Source organism: Sciurus carolinensis, chromosome 14 (genome assembly GCF_902686445.1).
Source record: "Sciurus carolinensis chromosome 14, mSciCar1.2, whole genome shotgun sequence".
NCBI classification, from domain to species: domain Eukaryota; kingdom Metazoa; phylum Chordata; class Mammalia; order Rodentia; family Sciuridae; genus Sciurus; species Sciurus carolinensis.
In genome coordinates, this window is record NC_062226.1 from 84,301,530 (window position 1) to 84,320,889 (window position 19,360).

At 34.3% G+C, this 19,360-nt stretch overlaps 1 protein-coding gene across 3 annotated transcripts in view; it reads right to left on the reverse strand.

The window, feature by feature from the left end:
* The window catches only part of Gkap1 (G kinase anchoring protein 1), a 57,867-nt gene that overhangs the window by 12,874 nt on the left and 25,633 nt on the right, over positions 1-19,360 (reverse strand). For 2 of the 3 annotated variants that reach the window (XM_047525207.1, XM_047525206.1), the window contains exon 8: positions 1,022-1,174. The exons of the other annotated variant lie outside the window; for it this stretch is intronic. In XM_047525207.1, the coding sequence (XP_047381163.1) occupies positions 1,022-1,174 (153 nt within the window). The remainder of the gene's footprint in view (positions 1-1,021; positions 1,175-19,360) is intronic. 3 annotated transcript variants of the gene reach the window in all.

A 19,360-nucleotide genomic window follows, 5' to 3' on the forward strand; every position in this document is an offset into this window, starting at 1 on the left:
TACATAGCATATATACATATCAGATGAGAACATTAGCCCTGAATTAAAAAATATTTTCTAGCAATACCTATTAGTTCAGAAATTAAATCAGAATAGAGACAACACTGAGAGCCGATGCTGCACATGGCAAACTTCTTCTGGAAAGGGCTTGGCAGCAAATACTTTAGGCTTTGTGGGTTATGCAGAATCTCTGTCCTGTATTCTCATTTCTTTTTTAAAAACAGTTATTTGAAAATGTAAATACTATACTTGGTTCATGAGCTGAAAAAACAGACCACTGACCAGATTTGATTCACAGGTCATCCACAGTTTGTCCTGTTGCAAAGGATAAAATTCTAACTTCTTAGTTTCATAGAAAAAAAAATCTTTAAAAATTAACTTCAATCTATTTCTCTAATCATATCATCCCATGCTTACTTTACCTTATACTTCTTGGTTGCGGAATTTTTCATTTTCCTGAATACTCAGTCTAAGGTCTTTTATAATTCAAGGCCTTTGCTTCTGCAGTTGTCTTCAGGCGCAGTAGTCTTAGGGTGTACAGACTTCTCAGTTTATATAGTTATTGATCATTCAAAATCCATTCCAAATGTAATTGTTTATATACCATCACAATTAACCCAAGCAATGATTACCTTTTCTATTCAAAATATCTTTCTTACTGTTCATATCTCTCTCAAAGTCTTCATCATGTCGAATAATCCTTTTACAGATCTACCTCCTTCATATCTCCACTACTCTAAGAGAAGGAAGATCTTATCCGTCTTGGTGTTCCCTCTTCCCTTCACCAGTGCCTAACTGTACATAAAATACAGCACATATTCAATAAATATTCATCACGACTGAACTACAAACTTAGTATTTTTTTAACATAAATACTTTTGTGGGATACTAAATAGTAAGATAATATCCTAAAAATGTTACTTTATATAATCAAAACTGGATTCCACTGCTTACTTAAAAAAAAAGATAATTTGCATTTTAATTTCACTGTAATTTTAAGAGAATTTTCTATTTTACATGCCTGGTTGTGTTCATGAGCTGTATAATTATCTGTTCCATTATACTCTGTAAGCTGTTCTCTTCTTTTTTCTCTAATAAGAATTTTATGAACATCATCTTCCAGTCTATTGAAGAATCCTCCATCATGTGACAAAGTCTGAGAAGAACTCAATTCCTGTCAAAAATGAATTATGATTTACTATCATTCAACCCAAAAGTTTATTCATTTAATAAACGTAGTCAGTCACTAGAAGGATAAAGAATGGGGGGAAAAAAAGAAAAAGACAGCTAGGAGACAAACAACTACTCAATCCTTCTGTACCTCCAGAAAAGAAACAGTAAAGATCCATTTCCAAATGCCCTTTTCTTACTTCATGTTTATTGGAGTTAGATAATGCTTAATTTTAAAGTTTTTGTTACTCGTGCAATTTACTCAATGTGGATCAGTCAATGCTTTTTAACTTATTCAGAGTTGTACAACTATCACCACAATTTTATACATTTTTAACACTCCAAAAAAGAAACCCAGCACCCATTAGCAATTACTTTTCATTTCTTCCAAATCCTCTCTCCAGCCCCAGGCAACGCTGATCTATTTTCTCTCTAAGTTTGCCTATTCTGAATATTTCAAATAAATGGAATAATTCAATATATAGTTTTTTGGTGACTAACTTATTCCTTTCCATTCTTCCTTTTTTCTTTCTTCAAGACAGGGTCTTACTTATGTTCCAACCCCCAACCCCAGGTTGACTTTGAACCTGGGATTTTCCCATCTCATCCTCCAGAGTAGCTGGGATCCAGGCATGCACCACCATACCCAGCTTTGTGACTAGCTTCTTTGACTTAGTAAAATGTTTTCAAGGTTCATCAATGTTATGGCATGCATCGGTACTTCAATTTTTAATGCCAAATAAGATCCCATTATACATTTTACTTCTCCATTTGCTGATCGATGGATACTTGAGTTGTTTCTACTCTTTGGTCATTATGAATAACACTGTTATGAACATTCATTCACAAGATTTTTTTGTGGACATATTTTTTATTCTGTTGTGTATATACCTTAGAGTGGGACTGCTGGGTCATATGGTAACTCTATGTTGAACCTTTTGAGATATTGCCAGACAGTTCCCCAAAGCAGCCCACTATTTTACAATCCCATCAGCAGTGCAAGAAGGTTCTAGTTTCTTTGTGCTTTCACCAACATTATCACCTTTTTTATTATAGCCATCCTTGTGAGTGGAAATTGATACCCCACTGTGGTTTTGAGCTGCATTTCCTTAACAGTGGTGAAGATGAGCATCCTTTCATATGCTTATGTGACATCTGTATTTTTTTTAGAGAAATATCTACTCAGAACCTTTGGTCACTTTTTTTTGGTTGGGGGGGAGGTAACCAGGGATTGAACTAAGGGGCACTCGACCACTCAGCCACATCCCCAGCCCTATTTTGTATTTTTATTTAGAGACAGGGTCTCATTGAGTTTCTTAATGCCTTACTTTTGCTGAGGTTGGCTTTGAACTTGTGATCCTCCTGCCTCAGCCTCCCAAGCCACTGGGATTACAGGCATATGGCATGGCACCCAGCCCCTTTGTCCACTTTTCAACTTAATTACTTATTTTTAAAATTATAAGAGTTCTTTATTCCGAATAAATATATCTTACCAAATGTGATCTGCAAAATTTTCACTTGTGGGTTGTCTCTACAAATATTTCACAAAAAAGTTTTTAATGAAGTCCAATTTATCCAAGAAACCACTGCCTAACTTAAGTACACAAAAATTCACTCTTATATTTCTTCTAAAAGTTACATTTATTATACTTTTCAACCTAAAAACATAAAAAAAAATTTTTTTTATAGTATTGGGGATAAAACCTAGAGCCTCATGCATGCTAGGCAAGTGCTCTACCACTAAGCTACACCCCAAGATACCACCCCTTTTTCTATTTTGAGGCAGAGCTTTGTTATCTTGTGTTTAGGATGGTCTCTTAACTCCCTGGTTCAAGCAATCCTCCTGTCACAGACTCCCAAGAAACCTGGGAGTACAGTCATGCACCACTACAGATGGTTTTAGTTTTTATATTTACTTGTATGATCTACTTCGTTAATTTTTTTGTATGGCATGCAGGAGACAAAATTCATTCTTTGGCATGTAGATATTAGCATTATTTGTTGAGAAGACTATTTTTCCCTAATGAGTTGTGTTGGCACCCTTGTCCAAATCTCTGGACCCTTAATTCCATCAACCTATGCTTATACTTATGCTGGTAAGGCACTGTCTTGATTACTATGGCTTTGTATTGCTTGATATTTTGCACTGTACTTATAAGTAATTTTTACAGGCCAGGCATGGTGGCACACCTGTAATCCCAACAGCTCGGGAGGCTGAGACAGGAGGATCGAGAGTTCAAAGCCAGACTCAGCAAAATCAAGGAGCTAAGCAACTCAGTGAGACCCTATCTCTAAATAAAATACAAAACAGGGCTGGGGATGTAGCTAAGTGGTAGAGTGTCCCTGAGTTCAATCCCTGCTATCCCCCAAAAAATAAAAAATAAAAAAATAATATTTTTATATAGCTTCTATATACTAATGAAGAATATTTTAAAGACAGATTTCATCACTATCTATCCAATTATGTAAAATTAGAATGTTTATACATTTACCAATAAAGTAGCATTTCTCCTCCAACTTCCTATTATGTACACAGAGACTAAAGAAAATGTTCTCACTCTCACTGGTTTCACTTAGGTCCCACATTTTAAAGTTCTAATACAATTTTACCCATTTCAAATGTATTTGTGATCAAATGCTATATCCTTTTCCCTTCATATTATCTATGAAAATAAAGTATTTGAATAAAATATTTACTGGTATATAAGTGCTTAATACACAAATGACATTTTAAAAGTTTGTACAACATTTTGTGTTTTGCAAAGCACTTAAACAAACATAACTGTCTGAATCTCATAAGTACCATGAGAAGTTAGACAGAGCCTAAGTATTTATCCCCCACCCTCCAGGTAATTATGGACTCAGGAATGCCCATAAATTATTGCTAAATGGTACAGATATAACTCTTAAACCCACTGCTTCATGAAATACTTCCAGTATATTCTTTTTTAAAAAAATTTTTATCAATGGATCTTTTATTTTATTTATTTATTTGCGCTGCTGAGGATCGAACCCAGTACCTCACACATTCCAGGCAAGCACTACCACTGAGCCACAACTCTAGTCCCCCAGTATATTCTTTTTAAAAAAAATTACATTTAGGGCCTGGGGCTGTAGTTCAGTGGCAGAGCACTTGCCTAGCACCTGTGAGGCACACATAAAAATAGAACCACATAAAATAAATAAATAAAGGCATGCTGTCCATCTACAACTACAAAAAAAAATTTTGTGTGTTGAGGGGGAAGATACCAGGGTTTGAACTCAGGGGCAATTTACCACTGAGTCACACCCCCAGACTTATTTTTGTATTTTATTTAGAGACAGGGTCTCACTGAGTAGTTTAGCACCTCGCTTTTGCAGAGGCTGGCTTTGAACTTGTGCTCTTCTTGCCTCGCTCTCCCAAGCCACTGGGATTACAGGTGTGCACCACATGCCTGGCTTACAAAAAAATTTTTTTAATATATACATTTTTTGTTTTAAAATTTTTTGTAGTTGTAGATAGACAGCATGTCTTTATTTAAACCCAGTGCTTCACACATGCTAAGGCAATCACTTTACCACTGCCCCTCTTCCAGTATATTCTGATAAGACTTAATCTGAAAGTAATTAATACAAAAGTGCTTAAAACACATCTATAAACAGAAGAAATAGCATGCTGTTGGCAAGAATCTCTGGATTTTCTTGTCACTGAAGACTGCAGCTCCATTCAGTGTGTCTATTTCTTAATGGAAGCTCCCATTACTACTATGCCTATCCCAATCTCTATCACTATCCCTATCTCTTACCTCTTGAGTATATCTGAGTGAGGCACAAATTACCTTTTTGCCTAAAGATGAAAATTTTCAAACCATAACTTGACAAACTATGGGGGAGGCAAAAATAATTCAACTACCATCCTCCAACATTCATCACAGAAAAAAGATCAAAAAGTGATGAATGTAAGAACATAGATTCTTTAAATCAGTAACTAGCCAATTCCATTTCAATTTAATTTGAATTATGAGCAGAGCATACAATGATTAAGACAGTATGATGCTTGCATAAATATAGACATACAGATCAATCAAACAGATTGGTAGTCTAATCATAAACTTTCACATTTATGGTCAATTTACTTTTTTAAAAGGTGCCAAAGCATTTCTTTAAGGAAATAATGGTATTTTCAATAAGTGGGAAAATTGGATATGCACATACCTAAAGGTAAATCTTAAATTTTTATTCATACCATACACAAAAATTAAATATGAATCATAAACTTTAAAGGAAAAATTAAACTATAATGCTTCTAGAATAAATAGTCATGGTCTTGGGTTAGTCAAAGAGTAACTAAATACACATCAAAAGTACAATCCACCAAAATATAAAACTTTTATGCTTCAAAAGATGTCATTAAGAAAACAAAAAGGCGGGAACTAGGGTTGTGGCTCAGTGGTAACGTGCTTGCCTAGCACATGTGAGGCACTGGGCTCAATCCTCAGTACCACATAAAAATAAATAAATAAAATAATGGCATTGTATCCATCTACAACTAAAAATTTTTTTAAAAAAGGAAAGGAGACAAAAAGGCAAAGAAAATAATCAGAAATAATACATTTGACAGAGTACTAGTATCCTCCAAACATGAAGAAATCTTACAGTCAATAATTAGACAACACACTTAAAATGGGCAACAGATTTGAGCAGACATTGCATCAAAGAGGATGTAAAAACTGCTGCTAAACAGATGAAAAAATGCTCCTTAGTAATTAGGAAAGTGTAAATTAAAATTACAATTGCATACTATAATCAAATGGCTATAATCAAAACCAGAGACAACATCAAGTGTTATTAAGGATGTACAGAAAATAGAATCCTCAGGGGAAATACTATATTGTTATATTGTGTGCATGCATGAATATTTAACAATAATCCCACCATTATGTGTAACTATAATGTACCAATTTTAAAAAAGAGAAACTGGAGCCCTCATGTTGCTGGGAATGATTACTGGTGTAGTCATTTGTTAAAACAATTTGACAGACTCTACAGCTAAACATAAATTTACCATACAACCCAGCAATTTCACTCCTAGGTATTCATCTAAGACAAATGAAACACACAGCCACATAAATGTTCATTCACAGAAAGTCCACCAACTGGTGAAAAAAACAACATTTATGCAATGGAATACTATTCACCAATAAAGTTGAATGAATTACTTTATCCATGCTACAACATGGATAAAGCTCAAAAACACTAAATGCAAAAGACTATATATTGTAGGAGTACATTCATAAGAAATTGCCAAAAAAAAGGCAAATCTGCAGAGATAGAGATCAGATGAGTCATTGCCAAGGGCTGAACGTAGGAGTAGGAGCTGATTATAAATGGATATGAGGGGGCTGGGGTTGTGGCTCAGTGGTAGAGTGCTTGCCTAGCACATGTAAGGCACTGGGTTCAATCCTCAGCACCACACAGAAAAATAAAATAAAGTTACCGTGTTCATCTACAACTAAAAATAATTTAAAACAATAAGTGGATATGCAGGAGCTTTGGGGAATTTTGGAAATTTTGGAACTAGACTGTGGTTATAGCCAGAAAACTCTTTAAATACACTACAAATGGGACTGGGGGGTTGTAACTAAGTAGCAGAGGGCTTGCCTAGCATGCATGACACCCTGAGTTCAATTCCCAGCAACTCAAACAAAAATTAAGTAAATATTATTTTAATATACACATTATATACAGATGCAATAGGTAAATTTTATGGCATATAACTCAATAAAGCTGTTTCTAAAAAGACATTCATGACTCTACCATTCTTTTTTTTTTAATTTTTTGTAGTTGTAGATGGACAGATTGCCTTTATTTTATTAGTTTATTTTTATGTGGTGCTGAGGATCGAACCCAGTACCTCACACATACTAGGCAAGTGTGCTGCCACTGAGCTACAGCCCCAGCCCATCTACCATTCTTCTTAACAATTAGAACATTGTTTATTCCTTGTGCCCTGACCCCATGTACTTTGCACTTTTCTCTATCTCCCTGCCTCTACAAAAGTAACTACTACCCCAAATTTAGTTTATCATTCTCATCTTTTGTTTGTTTGGGTTTTACAGGCATATCACTAAACAATGTATGTGCAATTTGCCCATTTTTCTACTTACTTTTTATTATGAAATTTTTTATCCACTTATTCTACCCCTAAACTTAACTGTTAAGTTTTTCCTATATTTATCCCTCCCCCTTTTGTTGCTTATAACTTTACAGCATAGCCATCATGACATTTTATCTCAAAATTCTTTTCATTCAGTTATAAAAAATTTTTCAATGTATCCATATTATCACACCTAACAAAAATCATACTTCCTAATATCATATACTTATGCCTAGTTCATACATGAATTTCTTCAACTGTAACAAAATGTCTTATTACTAGTCTATTTAAGGTCTACACATTATATTTAGTTATCTCTTATATCTAGAACATCCTCCTCTACATACTCCACCTTTTCTTCTCAGTAACATTTTTGTTTTGTTTTGTTAAAAACACCAGGTCAGTTGTCCTATCAAATATTTATCTTATGATTTTGTCCCATTGCTGTCTTTATATACCACTTAACTTATCCTTCTAAATTCTTTCTCTTATAAAATGGAAGTCAGATCTCAAGACTTGATTTATATATAGGTTAAATATTTTTAGCAAGAATACTTAAGTTTTGCCAGGCGCAGTGGCACATGCCTATAATCCCAGCAGCTCAGGTGGCTGAGACAGGAGGATTTGTGAGTTCAAAGCCAGTCTCGGCAACTTAGTGAGGCCGTAAGCAACTCAGCAAGACCCTGTTCCTAAATAAAATATAACAAAGGGATAGAAACATGGTTCAGTAGTTTAAGTGCCCCTGAGTTCAAACCCCAGTTACCAAAAAAAAGAATACTTAGGTTTTAAGTTTTATAAAATTGGTATCGCTGAGAAAAACCTTCTGAGACTTATTTTTCAATTAGCACTCTCTTTGGGATCATTCATGTAGTTGCCTACAACTATAACTTCAGTCACTTTCACTACTGTGTAAACCTTTGTGTGATTACACTAAAATTTTTCCATTCTGCTGAACAGTAACAAATTTTTTTCCAGTTTTTTCTGTGGGTAAGATGAAGGTAGGCTGGGCCATTACACACATAAACATAAAATTCCTATGGTTCCTAGAACACATACAAGTTTCTCTAGGGTATGCATACTTATGAGTGAACTGCAAAATCATAACTTAAATCAGGGATCAGCAAAATACAGTCCAAAAGGGGCCTGCTGCCAGTTTTGAAAATGAAGTTTTATTGCAACACAGTCATTTTCAGTTATTTAAGTAAACTATAGCTGCTTTTCTACTATAGTGGAAGTACTGGGTAGTTGTGACAAAAACCAGGTATACCTCAAAGCCTAACATATTTGCGACCTGGCCTTTTATGGAGAAAGTTTGATGACTTCCCAGTTATAATGAACTTTCAACTTTATAAGAACATTAATTTTATGAAAAGTATTTGTACTACATACTACCTAGACCTCTACCTAGATACTAGTTCTTTAACAGTTTTATATTTTGAAAACTTCATTTGTGCCTTGTCTTTTTACATTCTATTTGGGATTTTGTGGAAAATAAGTTATTTGAACGACACCAATTCATAAATATTTTGTTTTATAGTTAGTGTTTCTGGGAAGTTATCCCATACCCCCAGTCAGAAACATATTCTCTGAATTTTCCAGTTCTAAAAGTTATAAAATGTGCCTTTTACATAAATGGGTCATCTATTTAGAATTGATTTTACTGTGTAATGAAAAGTAAAGATACTGGGTGGGGTTGTAGCTCAATGATAGAGCACTTGCCTAGCAAGTGTGAGGCACTGGGTTCTATCCTCAGCACCACATAAATATAAATAAATAAAATAAAGGTACTGAGTCCATCTGCAACTAAAAAAAAATTACAAAAAAGAAAAAGTAAAGATACAATTTATCTTTTCCTAATATAGCTGTTCCTTGCTTTTCTACATATAAGACATGATAAAGTTAGAATAATTAGCCAGTGTAGAACTGGCCTATGAATAAACTGCCCAGTGAGACTAAACAGCTCAAAAACAGACCCACACATACATGGACTTTTGGGGAATGACAAATACATTATTTATGGTTCTTCCTTAGGAGTTCTTAGCTGTCTTTTGGCCTTTGTTCTTCTATACTAGTAACCTGTTGAGTTCTAAAAACAAAAACAAAAACTCTAGGATTTTCACTAGACTTGCAGAGACTCTACTAATTAATTTAGGTGAAAACTGTCATTATAACAATATTTTCATATTTCCAAGGGTTCCAGGATAGCTTCCTAGCTTTATAACTTAAAATCCTTTAATATACCGTGTTATACAATTTTCAAAATAGCAAAATATGTGCTACTTATTTTTTACTACCAAGTGTTTTTAACTTATTCCAAGAGGAAATCTAAATAATGGTGTTTTTCAAGTGAGCTATTAATGATGACATTATGACATTAATGTACCTTCTTCTCTCCCCTAGGGCAAAACCCAATAGAATCAAGTCTTAACTTGAAATAATTAAACATTTAATAAGCTGTTACTATGTAATTAGGACTATGCTATGCATGGGCTACTCTCATGGAACTCATAATACTGAGAAAGATAAAAACTAATACATAAGATAGAACAAACACAATAATTAATTCTTCTTTAAATCAGGAATGGTAACTAACCTATAAAGCATATAGCCACTTCTTATTTTATAAATGGCAAATGTAATTAATTATTAGTAGCATTTTTTTTCTTACTGAGCAAGAATGTAGTCTCATAATTACTCTTAATACAGAGTTCTAGGAAAGTCCTAATATTGTGTTTGAAGTGGAAGAGGAAATTAAATCTATGTGCTTGCTAAAAACATTATAAAAACATACAAAAGAAGCAGACTCCAATAAAGACTGAAGGTTTTAGTAAGGCGGCAGAACATTCATTCACTCATCAACTTATTTTCATTTACATTACCATTTACCATGTGTCAGGAATTAGGACTACTAGGGAACAAAATCAACAAGATTTAGTCCCAGACCCCCAAGAACTGCTCTAGTGAAGAAATTAACTGATAAGTAGGGGTTTTCAAGATGGCAGAATAGAGTTCACTTTCCTGGCTACTCTGTGAAACAAGAAAGCAGACAGGCAGCTTCTTAGCAAGGTGGGTGAACAGAAAAAAGCAAGGGGAACTTTACTGGAATTTATAACTGAATATTCAAAGCATATAGGAGACTCAGGAGATTGAATGTAATAAAATAAGGAAGAAATCCCCCGCAGCACTGTCATTGCAGTGATCGGGCTGGAAGCAACAGCCAGAGCGGGGTCTCTCTGTGAGCATAGTAGAGGGCTAAGGGAATTAAAGAAACCTGAATTTTTGGGAGGCCCAAGGGCATGTCTGGGTTTAGAGATCAAGGACATTGCCAGGCAAATCTGAAACACATGCTGCACAATATCCATGTGTGAGGAAAAAAGCGGACATCCCTCCAGGTGGCATAAGAACAACAAAGGAAAGAACCATTTTGCAGCTGCTGTATGGAGGTCAGCAGCTGAGGGAGACGATTCCTGAGAAACCTGAGTTTGTCCTGAAATACAGGCCTGTTGGGAGCCATATATAAAATTATAGGTTTGTCTGAGCCAACATGAGGCAGGGAAGCTGCTTTTCTGGGACGTCCTGGGTGAAATTTCCCTGATGGAGAAAGTCCAGATCATGTTGGTGCCCTTGCCTTAGCTCATGGACCTAGGATTGAAAACTGCCACCGGAAGATAGGTATAACCTGCCAAGCAGCACACAACCTGTTTTCTCCACTCTTATCCTGTTTTTCCTGAAAGAGCTTCCTTGTTGACCCCCTACTATAAATAAAGCATTTGCAGAGTTTTATCTTTGTTAGGGTCAAACCCATCAGGTTTGCTTAACCTGTCATTCCCCTTCTTTGAAAATACATATAATTCTTGACTTTTTGTCTTTATATACTACTTTCATAGTTTTTATTTTGCAGTCAGTCCACATCTCTGACTGTTAACCATTCCCTCCCCACACAGGACATAGGTAGAACAGGCTCATTAAGCACACACTGCACAACACAGAGTGTGCTTAAGTGACCAGGAGAAAATCAAATGTGGAGAGAGGTTTTACACAGGGGACAACTGGTCGTGGAAACCGACCTGGCTCTACCCCTCCCCCTCCAATCCAACTGCTTGCAGGACAGCTGGGAGAGACATGTCTGGCTGGGAACTCAGAAGGGCAGAGGCAGGAGAGATTGTTTGGAGACTGAACCTGAAACATAGGATCTGAAGGTGATACAGGGGACTAAGAATTGGGTCCCATACCATGTGAGTGGAACCCAGGGGAGATCCCTGGGGTATAGTCTTCCAGCATGGACCAGCAAGTACTGGGCCCTGGAGGTGCACTGATTTTAAATCTTCAGACCAACTGGCATTCAGCAAAGAGCCTGGAGCCCACCCAAGCCTAAATTCTGCCTCCAGGAATTCTGCCTTCGGGATTATCTCTCTCACTCCAGCAATCCAGAGGGTGAAGCATCATGCTCCAGATGACTCCACCTAAAACTGCTGAGAAGACAAACAATCTTTTGAACCCCCATGGAAAGAATTTAACTTTTCATCAAGATCTTTTTTTTTTAATTCTTTTTCTGTTTAATGATGACCTTAATGGTACATGAACATTTATACATATTCATATTTGTGTTTTTTCTCATTTCTAGCACTGTTGAAGCCAGTTATTTTCATGGATTATTTTGTGAACTAGGATGTTGATGAGTATATTTTAGTTTTTTTTTTTATTCTTTTATTTTTATTTTAAATTTTTTTAAATTTTTACTTACATACATATTTTTTTCTCCTGTTTCTCTTCTGCTAACAGTCTCTATTGTTCTTTCTTTCACTCTCCCTGTTTTACTTCTCTCCTCCTCCCTCATAATCATCACTTCTGTTCTCTCCCTGTCCCCCATTTGCAATTATAAACCCTTTTGAAAACTTGTTTTTATTATAAGCAGAAACTGATCATAAAATTTGTTTATTGGGATAATTAACACTTAGACATCATAATAGGAACTATTTGATTTAATGCTGTATATTCTTTGCATTGGTTGTTGTTATTATTTCCCCCTAACAGTGAGGTAGAAACTCTACTGCCTCAGATCCAGACTGTTAGGTGGGTAGACACACAAACAACATGAAAACCCAAGGGTACAAATTGCCCCCAAACAAATCAAGATACTCCAATAACAGAATCCATCAACAACACAGTGGAAGAAATGCCAGAGGAGTTTAGAATGTACATGGTTAAACTGATCTGTGACATGAAGGATGGTATAAGGAAAGAAATCAGAGAGAAAACACAAAAAGTGAAAGATCACTTCAATAAAGAGGCAGAGATTCTGAAAAGAAAAAAGCAGAAATCCTTGAAATGAAGCAAACAATAAACTAAATTAAAAATTCAACAGAAGACATCACTATCAGACTAGACCACTTGGAAGACAAAACCTCAGGCAATGAAGACAAAATATATAATCTTGAAAACAGAGAACTTCCAAGAACTATGGGGTAACATGAAAAGACCAAATTTAAGATTTACTGGGAAAGATGAAGGTACAGAGATACAAACCAAAGAAATGCACAATCTTTTCAATGAAATAATATCAGAAAATTTCCCAAATCCCAAGAATGAAATGGAAAATCAAATACAAGAGGCTTACAGGACCCCAAATGTACAAAATTATAACAGACTCATACCAAGGCACATTATAATGAAAATGCCTAAAACACAGAATAAGGGTAGAATTTTAAAGGCTGGGAAAGAAAAATATCAGATAACATATAGGGGAAACCAATTTGGATCTCAGCTGATTTCTCAACCCAGACCCTTAAAGCCAGGAGGTCCTAGAAAAATATATATCAAGAAAGAAAATGCATGCCAACCAAGATTCCTATACCCAGCAAAATTAAGCTTCAGATTTGAAGATGAAATAAAAACCTTCCATGACAAACAAAAGTTAAAAGAATTTGCAAGTAGAAAGTCTGTATTTCACAACATTCTCAACAAAATATTCCATGAAGATTAAATGGGAAAAAAAAAAACAATGAAAACCAGCAAAGGGAAGAACTATACTAAAGGAATAGTCAATCAAAGGAGAAACTAATTCAAATTAAAAACTAAAAATAAACCCAAATGACTGGGAATACAAATCCTATCTCAATAACAACCTTGAACATTAAACGGTCTAAACTCATCAATCAAAAGACACAGGCTGGCAGACTGGATTAAAAACCAAGACCCAACAATATGCTGTCTCCAAGAAACTCACCTCATGAGCAAAGACATCCACAGACTGAAGATGAAAGGATGGGGGGAAAAAAATCTCACTAACATGGATTGTGTAAACAAGTAGGGGTTTCTATACTCATGTCAGATAAAGTGAATTTTAAGCCAAAGTTAATCAGAAGGGACAAAAGCCATTTTATACTGCTTAAGGGAATTATATATCAGCAAGACATAACAATCGCAAATATTTATGCCTTAAACAATGGAGCATCTATGTACATCAAACAAACCCTTCTCAATTTAAAAAATCAAACAGAACACAACACAATAATATTGGCTAACTTTAACATGCCTCTATCACCACTGGATAGATCCTCCAAACAAAACTAAATAAAGAAACTATAGAGGTAAAAAATACAATTGATAATTTAGACTTAATGGACACATACAGAATATTTCATCCATCAATGACTGAATGCACTTTCTTCTCAGGAGCATATGTATCCTTCTCTAATATAGACAATGTTAGGTAAGCTATCACATATGTTGGCATACAATTGTAATATTACCTTAATATATTTTTTAGCATCTGTAGGGTTATGTTGATAGCTCCTTTCTATTGATATTAATTTTTGTGTTCTTGCTTTTTTCTTGATTAGACTTATTTTTTATCAAATTTTAGCTGTATTATTTCTTCTCATATATTTCTGCTCATACTCTTATTTTTTCCTTCCTACTGCATAATTTGAAAATAACTTGTTATTCTAGCTTCTTTCTGATACAAGTACTTTAAGTTATAAATGTTCATCTGCGTATGTTTTATCCCAGAGATCCTGATATTTTAAGCTTTTATTATCACTTAATTCAAAACACTTAAGTTTTCTTGTGCTTTCTTCCTTGACCTTTGAGATACGTATAAGTGTGCCATTTAATTTTGAAATAGTTGACATGTGGGGGTGGGGTTCTATCTATCTTAAGGTGATTGATTTCTAATGTATTAAATTATGCAGGAAATAGTCTGCATGATTTCAAATTAAAAAAAGTAATGGAAATGTTTTTTATATTGATTGTATTGGTTATACACATGTCAAAACTGATCAAAGTACATACTTCAAATAGGTGCATTTTATTGTACTTTAATTTTACCTTAATAAAGCTATGGGAAAAAAAATGATAAGGAGTTTAGTGCTCTTAAACAGGCTGTGCAGGGCAGCTAAATAAGATCACGACTGGGGAAAGCTTCCAGGAAAATGTGACCCTATTGCTAATTTCTAAAGCAAGATGGTGTTCTCTGGTCAGTGACTCTCTGGTCAAGTTAGCCAGATAAAGAAAAATAGAGCAGAAAGAATACATGGGAGGTAAAGTAGTATGAAAAAATACAGTCTGTTCAGAAAAACTCAATACTTTTGTGTGCTTGGCAAAAAGAGTCAATCTTGAAAATACAAAAGGGATTTTTAAAAGTAGTTTAGGAGCTGCCAGGTATAGTGGAACATTTATATAATACCAGCAACTTGGGAGGCTCAGGTAGGAAGATCACAAGTTCCAGGACAGTTTTAGCAACATAGCAAGGCCCTAAGCAACTTAGTGAGAGCCTATCTCAAAATAGAAAAATAAAAATAAAAAAGGGCTGGGAATGTAATTCAGTGGTACACTACTTCTGGGTTCAAGCCTAGTTCAAAAAAAAAAAAAAAAAAAAGTAGTACAGGAAGGGCAAGGGCTAAGATGGAAGACTGGTTTTCATTGAAAACCCTCCTCTACCACTTACTACATGCATATATTCTTTTAAAAAATATTTTTTTGTAGTTGTCAATGGATCTTTTTATTTACTTATATGTGGTTCTGAGAATCAAACCCAGGGCCTCACACATGCCAGGCAAGTGCTCTACCACTGAGCCACAACTCCAGCCCCAATGCATTTATTCTTAAAGTAAAAATTTAAAGGAGAATAAGCTCTAAGGAAATAATGAATCAAGAAAATAATCACTAATAACTGCTAAAAACATTGACTTAAAGGTTGATGAGAAGTTTTATAATGGCTGATAACATTTGAACCCCACTGATTATTTAAATTAACTTTTTATTTTAAAACAGACTTACAGAAAAGTTGCAAAGATAATACAGGGGGTTCCCCCATACTCCTTACTGGTTTTCCCATTGTTAACATCTTACATTATTATGGTACATTTGTTACAATTAAGGAACCAAAATTGGTACATTATTATAAGTAGACTTCATACTTTATTTAGACTTCACTAGTTTTCCCCTAATGCTCTTTTTCTATTCTAGGATCCCATCCTGATACCATACTAAATCTAGATGTCATGTGTCCTTAGATTCCTTTTTCCACAGTAGTTTCTCAACTTTGTTTTCGATGACTTTGATGGTTTTGAGGATTTGGTTCATACTGGTCATAGAATGTACACAGATTTGGGTTTGTCAGATGTTTTCTCATGGTTAGCCTGGAGTTTTAGGTTTTGAGGAATATCACAGAGGTGGGGTGTTATTATATCATATCAAGGGTATATGCTATCAACATGACTAATAACATTAACACCTATCACCTGGTCAAGAATGTGTTTACCAGAATTCCCCAGTGTAAAGTTACTTTCCCTCCTTTCCATAACCTAACCATTGGAATCAAGCCACTAAGCAAAGCCCACACTCAAGGGGATATGGGAGGTTATTAAGTTCCATCTACTGGAAGGAGAATATCTACATAAACTATTTGGAATTTTTGTGTGTAGATTTGTCTCTTTTCTCACATTTATTTATTCAATCACTTACTACTGATTCATAAATATATACCTTATACTTAATATGTTATTTCCTTTGTTTCTCAAATTATCTCAGCTCTGACCATTGGAGTTATTTTAGTGGCTCCTACTGTCCTTCTGACATGCCCCCAATTTTTTTTTTTTTTTTTTTTTTTTGGAGGATGCAGGCATCGATCAATCTTTTGTTTTTTTGAGCACTTTCTCACTTTGTTGTACTACAAGATGCTCCAGGTTCATTTTATATATCCCCTGTCAAAGTCCTAAAAGCAGTCATTTCTCTGAGTCCTGATTCCTTTTATTGAAGATTGGTATTAGAGCCACTAATCAGTTTTAATATCATAAAAATAAACATTCTACAACCCTTAATTTGATAGAAAATATACTCCCTAGGAAACACTCATGCCTCCTTCATCTACTTAAAAAAACAATTTGAATCTGTCTCAAGAACTAATTAACAGAGCTAGGGTTGTAGCTCAGCAGTAGAGTACTTGCCTAGCACATGTGAGGCACTGAGTTCAATCCTTAGCACCACATAAAAATAAGTAAAGGTACTGTGCCCATCTACAACTTAAAAAAAAGATAACAGCTTAAAAGAAACACTATAAAGATATAATCCTGAGATTCTCACATACTCATATGATCTGTCCTGAGACAAAGTAATTGAGAGTAGTGAGTGAAATGGAGAGTTCTAAAACTGTTGGAATATCTGGATCCAGTCAATTATGAGGCACCCTATTCTTTTATGACTTGGTTATAGGAACCAAATGAGCATTTTTATGTATGTATTTTTTGCTTATGCTGGATTGAATTGGCCTTCTGTTACTCAAAACCAGAGAGCTAATGGGAACAAAAATAAACTCAGCCTATGAAGACTAAGACATGGCTTGAAATTTATGTAGAGCCAGATTTTAGGTGAGATATTTAAAAGCCAGTTTAAATACATATGCTTTTAAAGTCTGATAGCCTACATTACTAGGATTTTGGTAGCTATAACTAACAGTCAAGTTAATTAACCATTTTACTTTTCTGCATCTTTCTCTATTATTTAATTATATAAAGATGAATTATCATAACTTAAGAAAATTAACAGATCCAACATTATTTTTCATAATATACCAGAATCTAAAATAAATAACTTATTCAAACTCATGTAATCAACCATAGTGGAAGCACAGTACAATCAGAAGAAAACAGGTTATGAAGTCACACATGATTGATTTTGTTCCTTAGCACTTCCCGTCATCCAGTCCTTTTAATTTTTAATAAAAAATTTATAACACAGACATGATAAAAATTCAAAAACTTATACTTTGAAAAGCCTTTTCTCCTATCCCTGTCCCAGGACCTCCCCATCCCCACCTCATTTGGTAACCACTCTTATAATTTCTTGGGTATTCTTCCACAGACAGTCTATTCAAGAATACTGAAGACCTTACTTTAGACTTTAAGACTTCATGATCACTAAAATTTCTGAAGTTATACAACTATACTAAGACTGGAGCCAGAAAGGTCAGATTAAAGTGAGTCTGAAGAGAAAGGACTGACTATGAGATACCTTTCACAGCAAGACCAGAATTTTAAAACATATTAAGATTTTGAAAAATTAAGATAAAAAAACTTTTAAGAATCAAATAACATTTCTTAAAAGTCATGATTCTTTGAGGTTTTGTAAAGAGATCTGTATAAGCAACTATTCTGTTATTAATTCTGCTTGACTAGAATTCTCTTGAGATATTCTTAATTATACTGTAGCAAAGGACACGGGTGGACCACTGGTTGTCAACATCTCCTGAATATTTAATGAAGAAACACTAACTCTACCCCATTCAGTACATTCAGTTCAAGTATCCCTAAATCACCTATCAAAAAATAAAAAAGTGATTTGAATTTTACCCAAATAAATACCTGATTAACAAGGGGTAGTAGGTAAGAATATTATTCTAACAAAAGGTTAGGTACTTTAGAGTAATGATGAAAAAAATCTCCTGATATAAGTAACATACCAGGGATAGAAATAATTAAAACATTATATAATATATAATATTTATAAAATTATATAACATTATAATATAACATTAATATAATATATAATAACATTATATTATATAACATATAATTTTATAAATATTATACATAATATTAAAATTATTCAGAATATAATGTAACAACGATTAGTACATTTATAGGAACAAAAAATATTTCATCTTAGAGTTCAAACAAATATTTTCAGTCTTCTTTTTTGGATTTTCTGGCGTGGGGGAGATGAAGTTCTTCTAAATTCCTAGAGCAAAGGTGAAATCACTGTAACATTTAAGTCCCAAAAATTGAGTACAGGTTGAGAATTCCTAATCCAAAAATCTGAAATCCAAAATGTTCCATCCAATTTGGAACACTTAATGTTTTCAGATTAGGAAAAAGTCTATGCAAATATTTTAAACTCCAATACCAGAAACAAATTTTTGGTTCCAAGTATTTTAGGTAAGGGGCACTCAACATGTAATATCACTAATAGAAAAAGAACATAAAGGTGACGTGCTTTTAACAAGCATTAAAATATGAAGTGAATTACATATTCTTTTGACTAATTTCTTAAAATAGTTATGTAGGAAATAAGTTACAGACTACATTTTAAAATACAAAACTTAATATCATGCTAAGTGAGATAAGCCAATCTCAAAAAAACCAAAGGACGAATGATCTCGCTGATAAGCAGATGATGACATATAAGGGGTGGGGGTTAGCATTAGGGTTAGGGTTAGGTTTAGGGTTAGGGTTAAGGAGGGTGGCAAGAATGGAGGAAGGAAGGACTGTATAGAGGGAAAAGAGGGGTGGGAGGGGTAGGGGGGAAGGAAAAAAATAACAGAATGAATCAAACAACATTACCCCATGTAAATTTAAGATTACACAAATGGTATGCCTTTACTCCATGTACAGAGAAACAACATGTATCCCATTTGTTTACAATAAAAAAAAAATAAAATACAAAACTTGTAAATCATAAGGATTCTTCATAATGAATTTTATTACATATGAAATTTAATAACTGAGGATAGGACACAGTTCTAAAATAATGCAGGGCAAAATATATGATTCCCCA